Source organism: Eubalaena glacialis, chromosome 14 (assembly GCF_028564815.1).
Source record: "Eubalaena glacialis isolate mEubGla1 chromosome 14, mEubGla1.1.hap2.+ XY, whole genome shotgun sequence".
Classification (NCBI taxonomy): domain Eukaryota; kingdom Metazoa; phylum Chordata; class Mammalia; order Artiodactyla; family Balaenidae; genus Eubalaena; species Eubalaena glacialis.
Window position 1 is genome coordinate 20179233 of NC_083729.1, and position 17136 is coordinate 20196368.

The 17136-nt window shown below is 37.0% G+C and overlaps 2 protein-coding genes across 14 annotated transcripts in view; one reads left to right on the top strand and one right to left on the bottom strand.

Annotated features, from left to right (window-relative positions):
• DTNB (dystrobrevin beta) overlaps positions 1 to 17136 on the bottom strand; it is a 249854-nt gene that overhangs the window by 83536 nt on the left and 149182 nt on the right. The window lies entirely within an intron of this gene.
• Positions 14013 to 14985, top strand: LOC133105335 (general transcription factor IIH subunit 3-like). The gene is given in 2 exon segments (XM_061211327.1): positions 14013 to 14236; positions 14238 to 14985. Coding segments are annotated over 2 exon segments (924 nt in total). The 5' UTR covers positions 14013 to 14060.

A 17136-nucleotide genomic window follows, 5' to 3' on the forward strand; every position in this document is an offset into this window, starting at 1 on the left:
ATGGTGAAAAACTTAAAGTATTTCCACTAAGATCAGGAACAAGACAAGGATGTCCACTCTCACCACTCTTATGCAACATAGGTTTGGAAGTCCTAGCCATGGCAATCAGAGAAGAAAAAGAAATAAAAGGAATACAAATTGGAAAAGAAGTACAACTGTCACTGTTTGCGGATGACATGATAACTATACATAGAAAATCCTAAATATGCCACCAGAAAACTAGTAATCAATGAATTTGGTAAGGTTGCAGGATACAAAATTAATGCACAGAAATCTCTGGCATTCCTATACACCAACAACGAAAAATCAGAAAGAGAAATGAAGGAAACAATCCCATTTACCATCGCAACAAAAAAAATAAAATACCTAGGAATAAACCAGCCTAAGGAGGTGAAAGACTTGTACTCATAAAAGTATAGAACACTGATGAAAGAAATCAAAGATGACATAAACACATGGAGAAATATACCATGTTCTTGGATTAGAAGAATCAACATTGTGAAAATGACTATACTACCCAAAGCAATCTACAGATTCTATGCAATCCCTATCAAACTACCAATGGCATCCTTCACAGAATTAGAACAAAAAATTTCACAATTCGTATGGAAACACAAAAGACCCCGAATAGCCAAAGCAATCTTGAGAAAGAAAAACGGAGTTGGAGGAATCAGGCTCCCTGACTTCAACCTATACCACAAAGCTACAGTAATAAAGACAGTATGGTACTGGCACAAAAACAGAAATATAGATCAATGGAACAGGACAGAATGCCCAGAGATAAACCCTTGCACGTATGGTCACCTAATTTACAATAAGGGAGGCAAGAACATTCAATGGAGAGAGGACAGCCTCTTCAGTAAGTGGTGCTGGGAAAACTGGACAGCTACATGTAAAAGAATGAAATTAGAACACCACCTAACACCATACACAAAAATAAACTCAAAATGGACTAAAGACCTAAATGTAAGACCAGACACTATAAAACTCTTAGAGGAAAACATAGGAAGAACACTCTTTGACATAAACCACAGTAAGGTCTTTTTTGACCCACCTCCTAGAGTAATGGAAATAAAAACAAAAATAAACAAATGGGACTTAATTAAACTTAAAAGCTTTTGCACAGTAAAGGAAACCATAAACAAGACAAAAAGACAACCCTCAGAATTGGAGAAAATATTTGCAAATAAAACAACAAAGGATTAATCTCCAAAATACACAAATAGCTCATGGAGCTCAATATCAAAAAAACAAACAATCCAATTAAAAAATGGGTGGAAGACCTAAATAGACATTTCACCAAGGAAGACATACAGATGGCCAAGAGGCACATGAAAAGATGCTCAATATCACTAATCATCAGAGAAGTGCAAATCAAAATTAAAATGAGGTATCACCTCACACTAGTCAGAATGGCCAACATCAAAAAATCTACAAACAATAATGCTGGAGAGGGTGTGGAGAAAAGGGAACCCTCTTGCACTCTTGGTGGGAATGTAAATTGATACAGCCACTATGGAGAACAGTATGGAGGCTCCCTAAAAAACTAAAAATAGAACTATCATATGACCCAGCAATCCCACTACTGGGCATATACCCTGAGAAAACCATAATTCAAAAAGAGTCATGTACCACAATGTTCATTGCAGCACTATTTACAATAGCCAGGACATGGAAGCAACCTAAGTGTCCATCGACCGATGAATGGATAAAGAAGATGTGGCACATACATACAATGGAATATTACTCAGCCGTAAAAAGAAATGAAATTGAGTTATTTTTAGTAAGGTGGCTGGACCTAGAGTCTGTCATACAGAGTGAAGTAAGTCAGAAAGAGAAAAACAGATAGCGTATTCTAACACATATACATGCAATCAAAAAAAAAAAATGGTACCGATGAACCTAGAGGCAGGGCAGGAATAAAGATGTAGACAGAGAATGGACTTGAGGGCACGGTGTTGGGAGGGGGAAGCTGGGGCGAAGTGAGAGTAGCATCGACATATATACACTACTGAATGTAAAATAGTTGGCTGGTGGGAAGCAGCAGCATAGCACAGGGAGATCAGCTCAGTGCTTTGCGATGACTTAGAGGGGTGGGATAGGGAGGATGGGAGGGAGGCTCAAGAGGGAGGGGATATGGGGACATATATATGCATATGGCTGATTCACTTTGGTGTACAACAGAAACTAACACAGTATTGTGAAGCAATTATACTCCAATAAAGATCTATTAAAAAAAAAAAACTCCTATTAGAAAGTAAAAATTTAGCTTACTGTACAAGTCATTTTCGCATTACCTTTCTTATAACCAGACCACTCCAATTCATTCTGTGGATGCCCTGGAATGTAGACTAACTTGAAATTAGAATTACTACAGAATCTCTCTTAAGGTTATTAAAACTAGGAAGAGATGAAGAATAACTGATCATGCCTTTAAAATCTTTCAGGACAGATTATATATAATTGTGTATTTCTTTCTTTCATTTATCAAATATTTGTTGTGTCTCTACAAAGTGGTAGGTACTGTGCCAGCTGCTGGGGATAAAAATTAAAAGGATGAAAACTGAAGTTTTATGAAGAATAAAAATTCAGAAAAAATAATTATAATATAATGCAGTAAGTATTTAATAAAAGAAAAACTGTGACATGCTATGGGGAAATACTGAGATCACCTCACCCCATAAAGAAAAAATATATTTCCAGTGTGTTATAGAACTAAACGTAAATGTTTAATTGTACAACTCACAAGAAAACATATAAGTCTATGGATAGAGAGGATTTTCTAAGCTCAGAAGCAATGGAAAAATTAGGAAGAAAGAGACAAATTGATTCAAATGATTTAAAAAATCAGAAAAGAAAGAAAAATACAAATTTGGGGAACTATTTCAACAAATGTGACAGAGCAAGAATTAACAGCCTTAACGTACAAGGGATTCATACAAATTTATAAGAAAACTATTAAGATTGCAATTAGAAAATGGTCAAAGTGAAAATACACGTTTAAAAAGAAGAAATACAAATAATTCAATTTAAAAATACTTTATGAAAAAGCAAAGAAATTTGTTAAAATTACAGACCATTTTCCCTTATAAAAAATAATAATGATATTTTTAAAATTTAAGGTAATCTTAAGGCTGGAGAGGATTTTATGACACAGGCCCTTAACTGTCTATTAGGCAAGAAAGAGTGAAAGTACAAAGTTAAGCAAAATTTCTAGAAAGCAATTTGACAATATGTCCATCAAAGATCTTTTAAAAAGTTCAAGTATTTTGACTCACTGATTTCCTTTCTAGGGATATATTCCAAGGAATTAATCAGAAATGTAAAGACAATTTTACATTTTAAAATATTTAGGAAAATATTATTTACAATAGAATAATTCTGGAAGAAACCTAAAATATTCAAATATGAGGGAAAGGAAAAGTAAACCATAGTACATCAATAAATATAGCATATTATGCTGTCATTGAAAGATAATGCTTACAAAGAGTTTTCTAATTACATGAGAAATAGCTTACCATGTAAAAAGTAAAAAGAAGGGCAAGATAACTGTCATACTAGCTAACAATTATTGAATGTTTGATATATAGCTATTAGACACAGTGTTTAGGGCTTTAAATATATTATTTATTTTATCTTCACAACAACCTTATAAAATAAGATAAGATTATTCATACATACACAGCATGGTCTCACCTAAACAATATAATAAATGTAAAGCAAAATATCTAAAGGAAATATGTCAAAATTTAAGTGGAATTATGGGAATTATTTTTCTTGCTTATTTATACTTTCCTGTACTCCTCCAATTTTTCAAGTTTAATTTTTTCCTGATTTTCAGAGAAAAACATCCTTAGTAGTTAAAATATATATATATATATATGAAAAAAAACAGAAAAAAACCCCTTATTATACCACTGAGTCAAATTTTCTAAAGTGAGCCTGTACTGTTTCTGTTATCACTAAGAAAGCAAACTGAGAGGGAAAGTGTTTTACAAACTTAAGAGAGAACTTTGAGACTATTAGTAGAAGAAAGACCTGTTAGATGTTTTGAGTAGATCCAAAATTCCACAACCCCCCAACATCCCTACCACCACATCCCCAAAAAAGAAAGAAAAGAAAATATTTTAGATCTGTCTACATTATCTCCTCTACTAAACTGCAGGAAATTTGTGTGCTTTTTTTATCATTGTATTTCGAGTACCTAGCACGGTACAAGACACGGATTAGGTTTTCAGGAAATACTGGATCATGAGTCAGCACCACGTCGTGTGGAGAGTGCGTAAGAAGTAACCTTTCTGTTATATTTAGCTTTGGTGAGACTCTTCTCCGAGAATGGAATTAGCATTATTAGTTGTTATATTTGGTAGGCATGTTTGGAATGTTTGTAGCCATAGCTAGTTTTCATCTGTGACTTAGTAATGGAATCAACAGAGTGGAGAGTGTCTTTCACAACAATAATAATACTTATTGAGTGCTTAATACATGCCAGACTCAGTTCTAACATTGTACATGGATTCACTCATATAAACCTCACAACCACCAAGGGGGCAGATCCTATTATTAATTTTACAAATGGAGACAGTAAGGCACGGAGAGAAGTAATGCACCTGAGGTCACAGTCAAGACGTGTGGCAGGAGTAGGATTTGAACCAAGGCAGCATGGCTCTTGGGTCTGTATTCTTAATCATTATGGTATAGTGTCTCTACTACCTTTGTTGCATTTTTAGAAAAACTAACTTAAGACTGTTTGGTCTATAAATTAAAAGCAACAGCATGATGTGAGAATCAGCTCTTGTAAAGTTGTTTCTATAGGAAGATAAAACAATAATAACCCCAGGGTATGATTTTGGGTGATTTATTCTTTCCCCTGTCACCTCAACAGAACTCTGTATTACAAATGCCTCTCTGAACTCAAACCATTTGGTTGCATTTTTAACCACCTCTAGACTGTCCCAGGGGAAACAAGGTAAGCTAGTATGAACTGTTTCCTTCAAAAACATATGCTCTAATTTATTAAAATGACTTTCAAATCTAGTCTTAATTTCAAAGATCTTTTGGAATCCTCATCTCAGCCTCACAAAATACATACATTTGATGAGGAAATTATTTATTATATCAGCCAGACTGTTGACTTAAAAAAAAGTTTAACGCTGGGCTCAGGACCAATACTGAGTGTGATTACTTGTTTTTGACTTTCTAAGTTGACTTAGATCAACTTAGGGGAAAACAGTTTCTGGATATGACCTTTCTAACCAAGGATGTGAAAGTATAATATTGTTGTTTAAGCAAAATTTCTACTTAAAAATTGTGAGGGGCTTCCCTCGTGGCGCAGTGGTTGAGAATCTGCCTGCCGATGCAGGGGACACGGGTTCGAGCCCTGGTCTGGGCCCACATGCCACGGAGCAACTAGGCCCGTGAGCCACAACTACTGAGCCTGCGCGTCTGGAGCCTGTGCTCCGCAACAAGAGAGGCCCCAATAGTGAGAGGCCCGCGCACCACGATGAAGAGTGGCCCCCGCTTGTCGCAACTGGAGAAAGCCCTCGCACAGAAACGAAGACCCAACACAGCAAAAATAAATAAATAAATAAATAATTTTAAAAATTTCTCTTTAAAAAAAAAAAAAAAATTGTGAGTGAATAAAGGGGTGCATGAACAAAGCCCAGTCTGAAGCCTGAGAGGACCAGTGAGATCTCGGGCACCTGTCACTTCTCCGCAGGCCCTTTGGTGTACCTCTTCTGTAGGAAGTCATCCATATAGACAGATACTTATCCCTACCCTATACTTTTAAAAGCATTTGCTCATTATCTTGCTCCTCCTCCCAGAATATTTTTTTAGTTGTAGATGTTATGGTTACAGCCCTGCAATTCTCTTTTACCTTGACAGTTACCTGCCAATCATGCACATGGGGACTTTTTATCAGACTTTTTGGACTGTTTATTACTGTTAATGTGCAAGGAAAAACGATTTTATTATGCTATATGCTTTCATTTACTTGATTACCTTTTTGTATTCCCCACAACAATGCTTTATATATGAGGTACTTATCCATTTTAGTTAAGTACATTGAATAGCTTATTACAATTTTTGTAGCCAGTTATTTCACCTTCAATCCTAGATACTTGTGTTGTTTCTGAAATTATCTTCCCTACTCACTTTGTTCATACTTTTCTCATCATTAAGTTTATGCAGCAGATTTCACCATACTTTACGACAAATTTAAAACCCACACTGTGACTACTTCATTCTTTTATCTATCAAAACTCAGGTCTTCCATATCTTTCAAGCAAGTTGTTCATTCACTTCTTCTAAGCCCCTGCTTTCAAAGCTTCTCCTAGGTATCCACCCTGGAATGTCTTTCTTCATAGACTTGCCAAGGTTACCCTCTTTCTCACTTTTTTTTAATGAGAGAAATGGCTCCAGAAATTTCAGTATCCCCATAAAGCCCTTCTGATTACTACAAACTCCATTTAAATAAACAAGGGTCTTACCAATACACAAACAAACAAAAATCCATGGCTTATTCATGACTGGCACTATTAGGGGCTTTGAGAAAAAACAAAAACAAGTTGAAGACTGTTCCTGCCCACAAGAAGTTTATATTCCAATTAGCCTTCATACTTAGTCTTCACAATAGGCGTTTAAGCTTTAGCTTAACATATTACAATTTTTAGGTCAAATCTAACTGATAATGATCATTCACAGTAAAAAAATGTGTAAAATCATTTCTAACAAAGACAACTTAATTATTTTAAATAATTAACCACAGACCAGTACAGGAAAACAATATAAAAAATCCCATGAAGTTAACAGTTACAAGATTTGCTGTGTATTTGCATATATTTCCTTTTAGAACACTGGAGAAGGTTGGGAGGGAAGGGGTAATGCACCTCAAACATTTGCCGAGTACGAGCTCTGCATCAGCACTCAGCTAGGTCCTCAGATACATTACCAGAATTCTTGCTACTACTCATGATGGTATTCTTATTTTACAAATAAAGAAATAAAGGTTAAAGGGGATTATTAACATGCTTAAGGTCACAAAACTAGTTAAGTGGCAGGACCAGCATCGGAAGCCACTTTTATCTGGTTCTAATGACATTGAATAGATCAAATCCACAGTTTCACCATCCTAACCCAGGCATCTCTGTATTGTCCAAATGAATTTTTCAGATTAGAGTTCTCAGGGAAGAATAAATTCTCATCTTTAAGAAACACTGCCCTACTTCAGGACCACTGGCTTCAAATCTAACTTGAAGTATCTTAGAAAAAAAAAAAAGATGAATTTACTAAGTATCATAACTAAATGATAACTAAATTCATAACTAAACTTCATGAAGGTTGGGGGCTTCCAGGACACTGGAATGTCATTAGGACACTCATTGTTATCTTCGCTGAGACCTCATTTTGAATCAGAGTCTATACAGATCTCACAGCTTTTCATGCTTAACAAGAAACAACTTCTGCCTCACTCCTGGTAACTTCACCCTTGGTGAACAAAATCTCTTCCCACAGTCCAGTTTGAGATTCCCAGAAAAGACTCAAGATGACCTACCTTGAGTCATCCACCCCCTCTGGTAGACAGAGGGCCCAATACTTTGATTAGTTGTCCTCTTAGAACAACACAGTTAGGACTGAGAGAGCACCACTTCTCCAAAGAAGTGGGTAATACTCCCAGAAAAAAGACTGAAGAGCAAATCAACGGAAAACATTCACTTACTTAAGGATTAAGTTTTATTGAAGGAAAAGTGTCAAATGACCGAGTCTGGGGTCCAGGCACTCCTGAATCTCTGCTTGGGGTGGTAAGCCCAGATGACACTGCTTTAGGATGAAGGTGGTATTTGTTTATCTCTTCTTAGTTATTACCCTCCAAAATTTGGTAGCCTATAAACCTATTCACAGACCTCCACATTGAAACAATATATGATCTAATATGAAAGTCAGTTTATCTAATTATTCCATTACAATGAAGAGGAAACATGGACTTACAATGATCTATAATAATGGCACACTGTAGCTCTGGTGAAATATTAAGGAGGGCAGATTCTAAGATCTCCTTAATCTCTAGGATTCTTTTTTTTTTTTTTTTTTTTGGGCCTCGCTGTGCGGCTTGTGGGATTTTAGTTCCCCGACCTGGGATTGAACCTGGGGCCCTGGCAGTGAGCGCACCGAGTCCTAACCACTGGACTGCCAAGGAATTCCCTCTATTACTCTCTCTAAAAGCACCTTGACTCTAGAAAACAGTTATGACAAGCGCAGCTCACTTTTATCCTCCATGAGTAGTGCGATGTTTTGCTCTTTATTAATGTCTATGTACCAGACCAACCATCTCCCGTTACTCCAGGAGGTTCTATGGTTATCCGCCAAAGCAAAGAGCTTAAACAAGCCAATGAAACTGCCTTTGGGAAAACCATTAAAAAAATAACCATATGGGGACTTCCCTGGTAGCCCAGTGGGTAAGACTCCACGCTCCCAATGCTGGGGGCCCGGGTTCGATCCCTGGTAGGGGAACTAGATCCCGCATGCCTCAACTAAGTCTGCATGCTGCAACTAAAAATCCTGCATGCCGCAACTAAGACCCAGCGCAGCCAAAATAAATAAATAGATATTAAAAATAAAATAATAATAACCATATGGTATTGTAAATGTAGCAAAATATAATATTATATATTTATAATGAGGTTTCTCTGACTTCTAGGAAAGTACATTTTACTTTATTGGTCACTGACAATTAATTAACCGAAAGAAAAGATTTAAGATTTCCAAAACCAACTTCTAAATACATTGCAACTAATCCATTGATGTAAAAAAGACCTATCAACAGACACACATGCCTCAATTCCTATTTCCAGCAGTTCAACATAGCCATTTGTGGTATAAGACTTAGAATGAAATATTTCTCAGGAAGGAAAGGTTTACCACAAACACATTCGTATACAGAATTTTCACCACTAGATAGCATCTAGAGACACCCAGAGGAAGCCAGGTATCTTGCTCTAGCTCTGGAAAAGGACAGAATTGTAAAATGAGGCAATAATTAGCAAATTATTCAGTAGTATTGCTCAGTTTACTATGATTACACTGAAAAAGTAGGCAAAGGGTCCTATGAAAGAGATAATTAAATCATCAGAAATGTACTGTTTTATTTTAAAAACCTTTCCACAATGAATCCCTGAATCTTTCCTTTGTTGTTCTCCTTGTTCATTAGAGAGGAAGTTGTGAATACTTTACAGACGTCAACTCCTATATTTCTAGAAAGATGAGAAAAGAGGACAAGTTAAAATACTTTATCAAGTTTCTGCTCACAGAGAGGTCAATGAAATACATGATGCAAAGTCATTTCCTGACCTGTTCATACGGTTATTACTGAAACCTATTTTCAAAAATGGAAACAAACATATTATAGGAGACAAGCTGACTCTTGTGTATTTTTAAAATTAACCAATTAACCAAGAAAAGATACAATAGACTTCCCTTCTTTATAATAACTGGATGGGAAGTTCCAGAGGCTCTAGCATCCTGCCAAAAATAAACACAATCATCATCAGCCCAGCAGCTCAAGCAGCAAAAACATAAAAGCAAGGAAAAGCTATCAAACCTTTACATTCTGTAGCAAACGCTTCTTCTTTCTCTATGGATCTGGCATCTAATGCATTATTACACTGCTGTTGTCTCTAAGGAAACAGAACAATCACATGATGAAGAATCTTCTCTACAAGGTAGTATATCCCACAGAGCATTTTGGGAAAAAGCAGGTACAAGAGAACAATTCATTAGAAGCAAGCACACTTCTGCACTCCGTCAGCGAGTCCATCAAGCAGTCAAATGCAGCCAATGACAGGAAGGCAGATGCAGCACACAGAGTAGGCACCAATCCTTAGAAGCTTAAACGTGAAACACACCCTCCTGCGACAGAATCCAAGTTCTGCTGCAAATCAGTGACCTAATTAACACAGTCTGCAATTCCATTCTGATGGGGATATTAAGGAGCACCCCCCTACCTCTTTTCTTAGGGCCTCTCCTAATTGCCAACCTCTTGATAAGAAAGCAGCTGGCAGAACTCTGCCAAGCCATCCAGGTAGGTAGCAATTGGGAGCTAGGAAGAACTAGCAAGGCTTGACTTTTTTGTTTTGTTTTGTTGAAGAGGAGTTAATGGAAACAGAAGCAGAATGAAAAAAATAGAACCATGGTGTCTACCTACCTACCTTACCTACCTTTGCATCTACCTTAGATGCAAAGAGCTCCTTACTCCATAAAGGCATATCATCAGAGGGCAGCTGAAAGAGAAGGGCTATACCGTGTGAGCTGTTGAGTAAGTGGGCTTTCAGGGACACCTCTAGCAGGACAATCACCTGACGAGAATGTCCCTGACACTCAGAGTCATCCTGTGGCCTCTTTTCTATTTCATCTGCTCGAGAGCTCTTAAATCTATCGGCTCCTGGTCTCCACCGTCTCCACTGGCATCATCACCTTTCAGAATGCATTTGGTTAGTGTAACTTAAATACCATAAAGGTTTTCTATTAGTCCACTGGTGTCCAGAGAACCTTTAAGCTATTGCTCATCTGATTTCTTATGGTTAAACTTACTTTCCTAAGCACAGGTCTCATGCTACCATTCTGCCCCTCATCATCAATTCTCTACTAATCTCCCAAGTCAGGACAAACATCTTTCTCTCCACAGTCACTACCCAGACACTACAGCCCAGGTCTCCTAGTCCACCTTAATTTTCACGACTTCTTTACACTTCCTAAGTGTTCTGGGCAAATATGCTACTCCATTCAAACGCAGGCCCTGAACTTTTCTGCCACAGTAAAGCAAAAGTAAGACAAAATGGTAAAAGATACACAACTATTTACACTAAAAACAGAGTAAGTCAAAATGGAAGCCAGACTAACAACCTAAGTGTTGTTAGGACTGGGAAAGAACTCTTATCATTTGAGATAAATGAAGAGGCAAGAAAAGGCAACCCGACAAATCAGACCACTAGCTAGTTAACATAAACACTTTGATATCAATAATAAAATTCTACAGAATGAAATGAATGCATGTGTTTGAATGCTTAGCAGAAAATAAAAGAGTAGATTCATATGACATAGCAGAAATATAATAAAAACAAAATAGTGGTGGGATAACATCTTTCAAGGCTACAAACTGTAAGGATATACAAGAGGGATGAGAGCACAGAATAAGAAGTGCAATGTGAACAACAACGGGTGAAATTAATTTCAGGGGGAAAAAAAAAAAAAGAACTACAGAATACCAGAGATTGAAATGCCTTCATTTTATAATAAAAAGGCATCAAAGGGGAAGAAGAGGCAGTGGAGAGTGGAAAGAACACAAGTGTGGGAGAATTGGGTTCACCTTCCAATTCTGGTACTAAGCAGATGAAGTCACCCATATGACTCTGGACAATACAGCCCTTTGTGCCTCAGCTAATTGGTCTGGGGCTGGTTCTAGAACCGTGGTTTTCACATGTATTCCCTGGGCATCAAAAGATTCCACAAGGTGCTTTAGTACCCAATGAGGAGAGCAAGGGGATTAGGTCCCAACCTCATTTCAATAAAGCAGCTCCACTTCTATTCCATGTAAGAGTTCATATAAACAAAATGTTCCACCGCTGTTTTAAAAAGTTTGAAAACCCCTTTCCTTACTACAAAATTTAAAATAGAAGTCTCTGCTGTACTCACTCATAGTATCCCTTTCTTTTCTTGTATAGTCCTCGTCACAGTTTGCAATTACATATAATTAGCATTTACTTTTTGACTGGCCTCACTCAAGAGGCCGTAAGCTTCATGAGAGCAGGGCCCATAGGGTTTATTCCACCACCGTGTTCACACTGCTTACCTAACACTGTGACTGACACATAGTGGGTGCGCAACAAATATTTTTCAATAATGAAATTTTATGATTCTACTTTCCACTCCACTCTACATGAAACAATGTTTTAGCTAAACCAAAAAGTGCAAATTGGTGAAGGGCTCATGGAAGAGATGTCCTGATAAGGAAGTCAAAGAAGGATAGCTAACAGGCCATTTGGGATGGTAAAAATTCTTGAGTGGGAGGAGTAATGATGACTAAATAATGTTCTCAGGAGTTTACCTGGACACAGGAAAACAGAAGTATTTCTCATATGTACTAAATGTATCAGGTCAACTCTGCCTGTTAAATCAGGCTTGGTATTTAATTTCTGGGCCAAAAGAATCTAAAAGTAATTTTAAATGCCCTAATACATTAGGGAGTTTGCCAGGGGAATAAAGAACCACACGCCACTCATTAAATGTGTATCAAAGTGTCTGCTAAAAAGGCCATACAGAGACCTTTGGAGACAGTGCTATGACAGTGAATTATAAACCAGCTGAAGGTATAGTGTAGGGATTTCTGGTTCAAACTGGCAGATTGAGCACATGCTGAGAGCTCACCCTCCTGTACCAAAGAAAAATGATTTAAAGATATAAAAATTAATTGATGCATGCATAGCTAGAATCCAATTTAAAAAAAAAAAAAAGGGAAACTTTCTTTAAGCCTAAAAAAAATGAAGAAGTATCCCCAAGGAAGAAAATAAACAAGAAGCCATCGTGGTGAGCAAGGGCTGTGCTGAGCTGCCATCAGCTACACACAGGATTGCAGGTCAACTTTGAGGAGGTTGGAAGAACTTAACCAAATCCCACCTCCCCCGCCAAAAAAAATCCCAGAGAAAACAGAGCATCTAAAAAGGTCTTTAAAATGAGTATATTTAATACCCTCAGGCACCTAAAGGATAGAATAGCATTCATTAAATGTTCAGAAAAATAACCAATTAGAAATTTTTTAAATGAAAACCATAATTATTGAGATTTTTATTTTTTATTTTATTTATTTATTTATTTATTTATAATTGATTTATTTATTTTTGGCTGCGTTGGTCTTTGTTGCTGCGCACGGGTTTTCTCTAGTTGCGGTGAGCGGGGCTACTCTTCGTTGTGGTGCAAGGGCTTCTCATTGCGGTGGCTTTTCTTGTCATGGAGCACGGGCTCTAGGCGCGTGGGCTGAATAGTTGTGGCTCACAGGCTCTAGAGCGCAGGCTCAGTAGTTGTGGCACATGGGCTTAGTTGCTCCGTGGCATGTGGGATCTTCCCAGACCAGGGCTTGAACCTGTGTCCCCTGCATCGGCAGGCGGATTCTTAACCACTGCGCCACCAGGGAAGTCCCTACTGAGATTTTTTAAAACCTCCACAGATAGGCTGAATATACAAGCCTGAATACAGCTAAAGGCTGATGGTATTTTTTTTTTTAAGTTAAGAAACATGAGAGCTAAATCCAGTTTTAAAGTCTATAACTCAGAGTTCCAGAGAGACCAGAGGCAATGAAGGAGAGGCAATAGTATCTAACACAGAAAATGGATGAGAATTTTTCAGAATTGATGAAAGACATGAGCCTTTAGAGAGTAAGAATTCTCTGAGTAGTAAAACAAATTAAATAAACTTTTAAAAAAAGTTTGTATCCAGACAAACTATAGTAAAACTTCAGATTACCAATGTTATAAAGAAAACCATAAAAGTTACTAGTGAAATATGAGAGGGTCAACAAAAAGGAAGGGGAATCAGATTGTTATCAAGACTGGTTACAAGATAATAGAGGAATATCTTCAAAGAATGAAGGAAAAACATCTTTTGGCTAGATTTTAAACCCAGACAAATTATCATTCAACAGTGAGGGTATACCACAACAATTAGGCAAGAAAAAGAAATGAAAGATATCTAAACTGTAAAGGAAGAAGTAAAACTGTCTCTATTTGCAGATGAAATGATCTCATATATAGAAAGAAAGAATCTACCCCTCACCCCCCAAAAAACAACTGTTAGAGCTAATAAACAACTGCAAGGTCAATGTACAAAATCAGTTGCATTTCTATATACTAGCAATGAACAATCTGAAAATGAAATTAAGAAAACAATTTCATTTATAACAGCATCAAAAAGAATAAAATTCTTAGGAATAACTTTAATCAAAGAAATGCGGCGCCGTATCCCGGAGGCCCGCTTGACTGCAAGTGGCTGTTCGCTGAGGGACACGGGCAGCTATGGTCTCAGACGAAGATGAATTGAATCTTCTGGTTATCATAGTTGATGCCAACCCAATTTGGTGGGGAAAGCAAGCATTAAAGGAATCTCAGTTTACTTTATCAAAATGCATAGATGCAGTGATGGTGCTAGGAAATTCTCATTTATTCATGAATCGTTCCAACAAACTTGCTGTGAAGTCACATTCAAGAAAGTCGATTCTTATATCCTGGAAAGAATGGCAGACTCGGAGACTTCTTTGGAGACCCTGGCAACCCTTCTTCTGAATTTACTCCCTCAGGAAGTAAAGATGGAAAATACGAGTTGTTAACAGCAGCAAATGAAGTTATTGTTGAAGAGATCAAAGATCTAATGACCAAGAGTGACATAGAGGGTCAACATACAGAAACTCTGCTGGCAGGATCCCTCGCCAAAGCTCTTTGCTACATTCATAGAATGAACAAGGATGTTAAAGATAATCAGGAAATGAAATCAGGGATATTGGTGATTAAGGCTGCAGAAGACAGCACGTTGCAGTATATGAACTTCACGAATATCATCTTTGCAGCACAGAAGCAGAATATTTTGATTGATGCCTGTGTATTAGACTCCGATTCAGGACTCCTCCAACAGGCTTGTGACATCACAGGGGGACTGTACTTGAAGGTGCCTCAGATACCCTCCCTTCTGCAGTATTTACTGTGGGTTTTTCTTCCTGATCAAGATCAGAGGTCTCAGTTAACCCTCCCACCCCCAGTTCACGTTGACTACCGGGCTGCTTGCTTCTGCCATCGAAATCTCATTGAAATCGGCTACGTGTGTTTTGTGTGCTTGTCAATATTCTGCAACTTCAGCCCTATCTGCACTACATGCGAAACAGCCTTTAAGATTTCTCTCCCTCCTGTACTGAAGACCAAGAAAAAGAAACTGAAAATGTCCGCATGACAGTAGAAATTGTTTCCCCATCACTTAGAGCTATTAATAGAAATTATACGACAGAATCTTTGTTAGGAAGGCTCTGAAAAAAATAGAGATATGTGTAAGATAAATTTTAATGAACTTTCTTACAGGAAATATACTAAAACATCATCCTCATCCTATGCTTCTTGGGGGCTGATTTATTTGAGGGAGTCATTCTATGCAATATACCCTAAAATTTTTTCTGACTGGTTTTTGTCCAGAAATGGAGGAAGAAAGCACAAATTTGTGATTTTTTTTTTTTTTAAATGAGGTGATCGTTTGTCAAAGCCAGTCTGTCCTGACTGATTATAAGCGTCAGAACCTACCAAGTCTAGGTTCTTACTGTGAAATGTATGACGTGAAATTTGAACACAGTTTTAGAAAAAGTGACTATTTATGGAGTAATGGCATTAATCAAGATAGAACATGTTACTTGAGTCAACACTTAACTTCGACAGTAGTCACGTAAATAAAATCCTTGTTTTCTAGATTGAGATTTAGCTCCAGATATTAGCAGATACTTATTCTTTTGTCTGACATTAGTACATGTTTGGACAGAGTTATCCAAATGATAGTTTGTCACTGAATATCTCTAAAATCTGATTTTAAATGAGTAAGGAGAGTGAGTGCAGTAGTCTGGTGGGAACTTTTTCTTTAAGAACAGTTGTGTGAAGAGCTTATTTGTGAAAGCCAATAAGTCTGGGTTCTGAGGGGGAATTTCTTGGGGAGAATGGATTCTGTACAGTGAAGTGTTGCCCCACATAGAATTCATCCCTTTTTTAATGAGGAGGGGGAAAGCATTAATACTGGAGAACTGTTCTCTAGAAGCTTTGGAATTAATACTGAAAAATTCTATAAGTTCAAAAGAAAAATTATTTGCAACAATAAAGAACTTATTTTTCTATGTAACCTTGAAGTTATTAAAAGTCCTTTTAAATTCCAGCAGAGTGTAGGAAGCATTTTTAGGAATGGTGGCCAATTTAATTTGTTTTTAAAAAGGAAATTGACAAAGACCTATTTGTGTATACAACCTTGTATATAAATAAGATTTTAATTTTCTCTTGATACCATCTCAGAAACTGAGTCTCACTTAAGCAATTTGGTGTTTGGTTGGATTATTTCAAGTAGATTTTATATTCTGGATTTACAATTTTGTTAACAAATACACAAAGATTTTGGTGATCACTTTGCAAGTATTTGCTAATCTTTAAGAATCTGTTTGTCTTTTAAAAATAATATTTAATATTTCACAGCCTAACTATGTGTAATGGAGATCTCTATTTTAAGTCTAGGAAACAAAGCACCATATATCTAAAGATGAATAATTTCAAACAAGCTGATAAGGTTTTTGTTATTACTTTTTCATTTGACATGTTTTATGAACTGGCCTAATTCTGTTTAAATTTTATTTTTAACAGTTGTGTTTATGGTTTATTTTGTATAAATGTTTATAATAAAATAATTTAAATTTTCAAAAAAAAAAGAAATGCAACACCTGTACACTGAAAACCACAAAACATCATTGAAAGAAATTAAAGAAGATCTTGGGCTTCCCTGGTGGCTCAGTAGTTAAGAATCCGCCTGCCAATGCAGGGGACACGGGTTCGAGCCCTGGTCCAGGAAGATCCCACATGCCGCAGAGCAACTAAGCCTGTGCACCACAACTACTGAGCCTGTGCTCTAGAGCCCGCATGCCACAACTACTGAAGCCTGCCCACCTAGAGCCTGTGCTCTGCAACAAGAGAAGCCACTGCTATGAGAAGCCTGCTCACCACAACGAAGAGCAGCCCCCTCTCGCCGCAACTAGAGAAAGCCCAAGCGCAGCAACGAAGACCCAATGCAGCCAAAAATAAAATAAATAAATTTATTTTTTAAAAAAATGAAATTAAAGAAGATCTAAATAAATGGAAAAACACTCCATGTTCATGGATTGGAAGACTTAACATTGTGAAAACAGTAATATTCCCCAAATTGATTTACAGATTCAGTTCAATCCCTATCAAAACCACAGCTGCCTTTTTTGTAGAAATGGACAAGGTGATCCTAAGTTCATACAGAAATAGAAGAAAGATAGAACAGCCAAAATAATCTCCCAAAAGAACAAAAGTTGCAGGATACATACTTCCTGATTTCAAA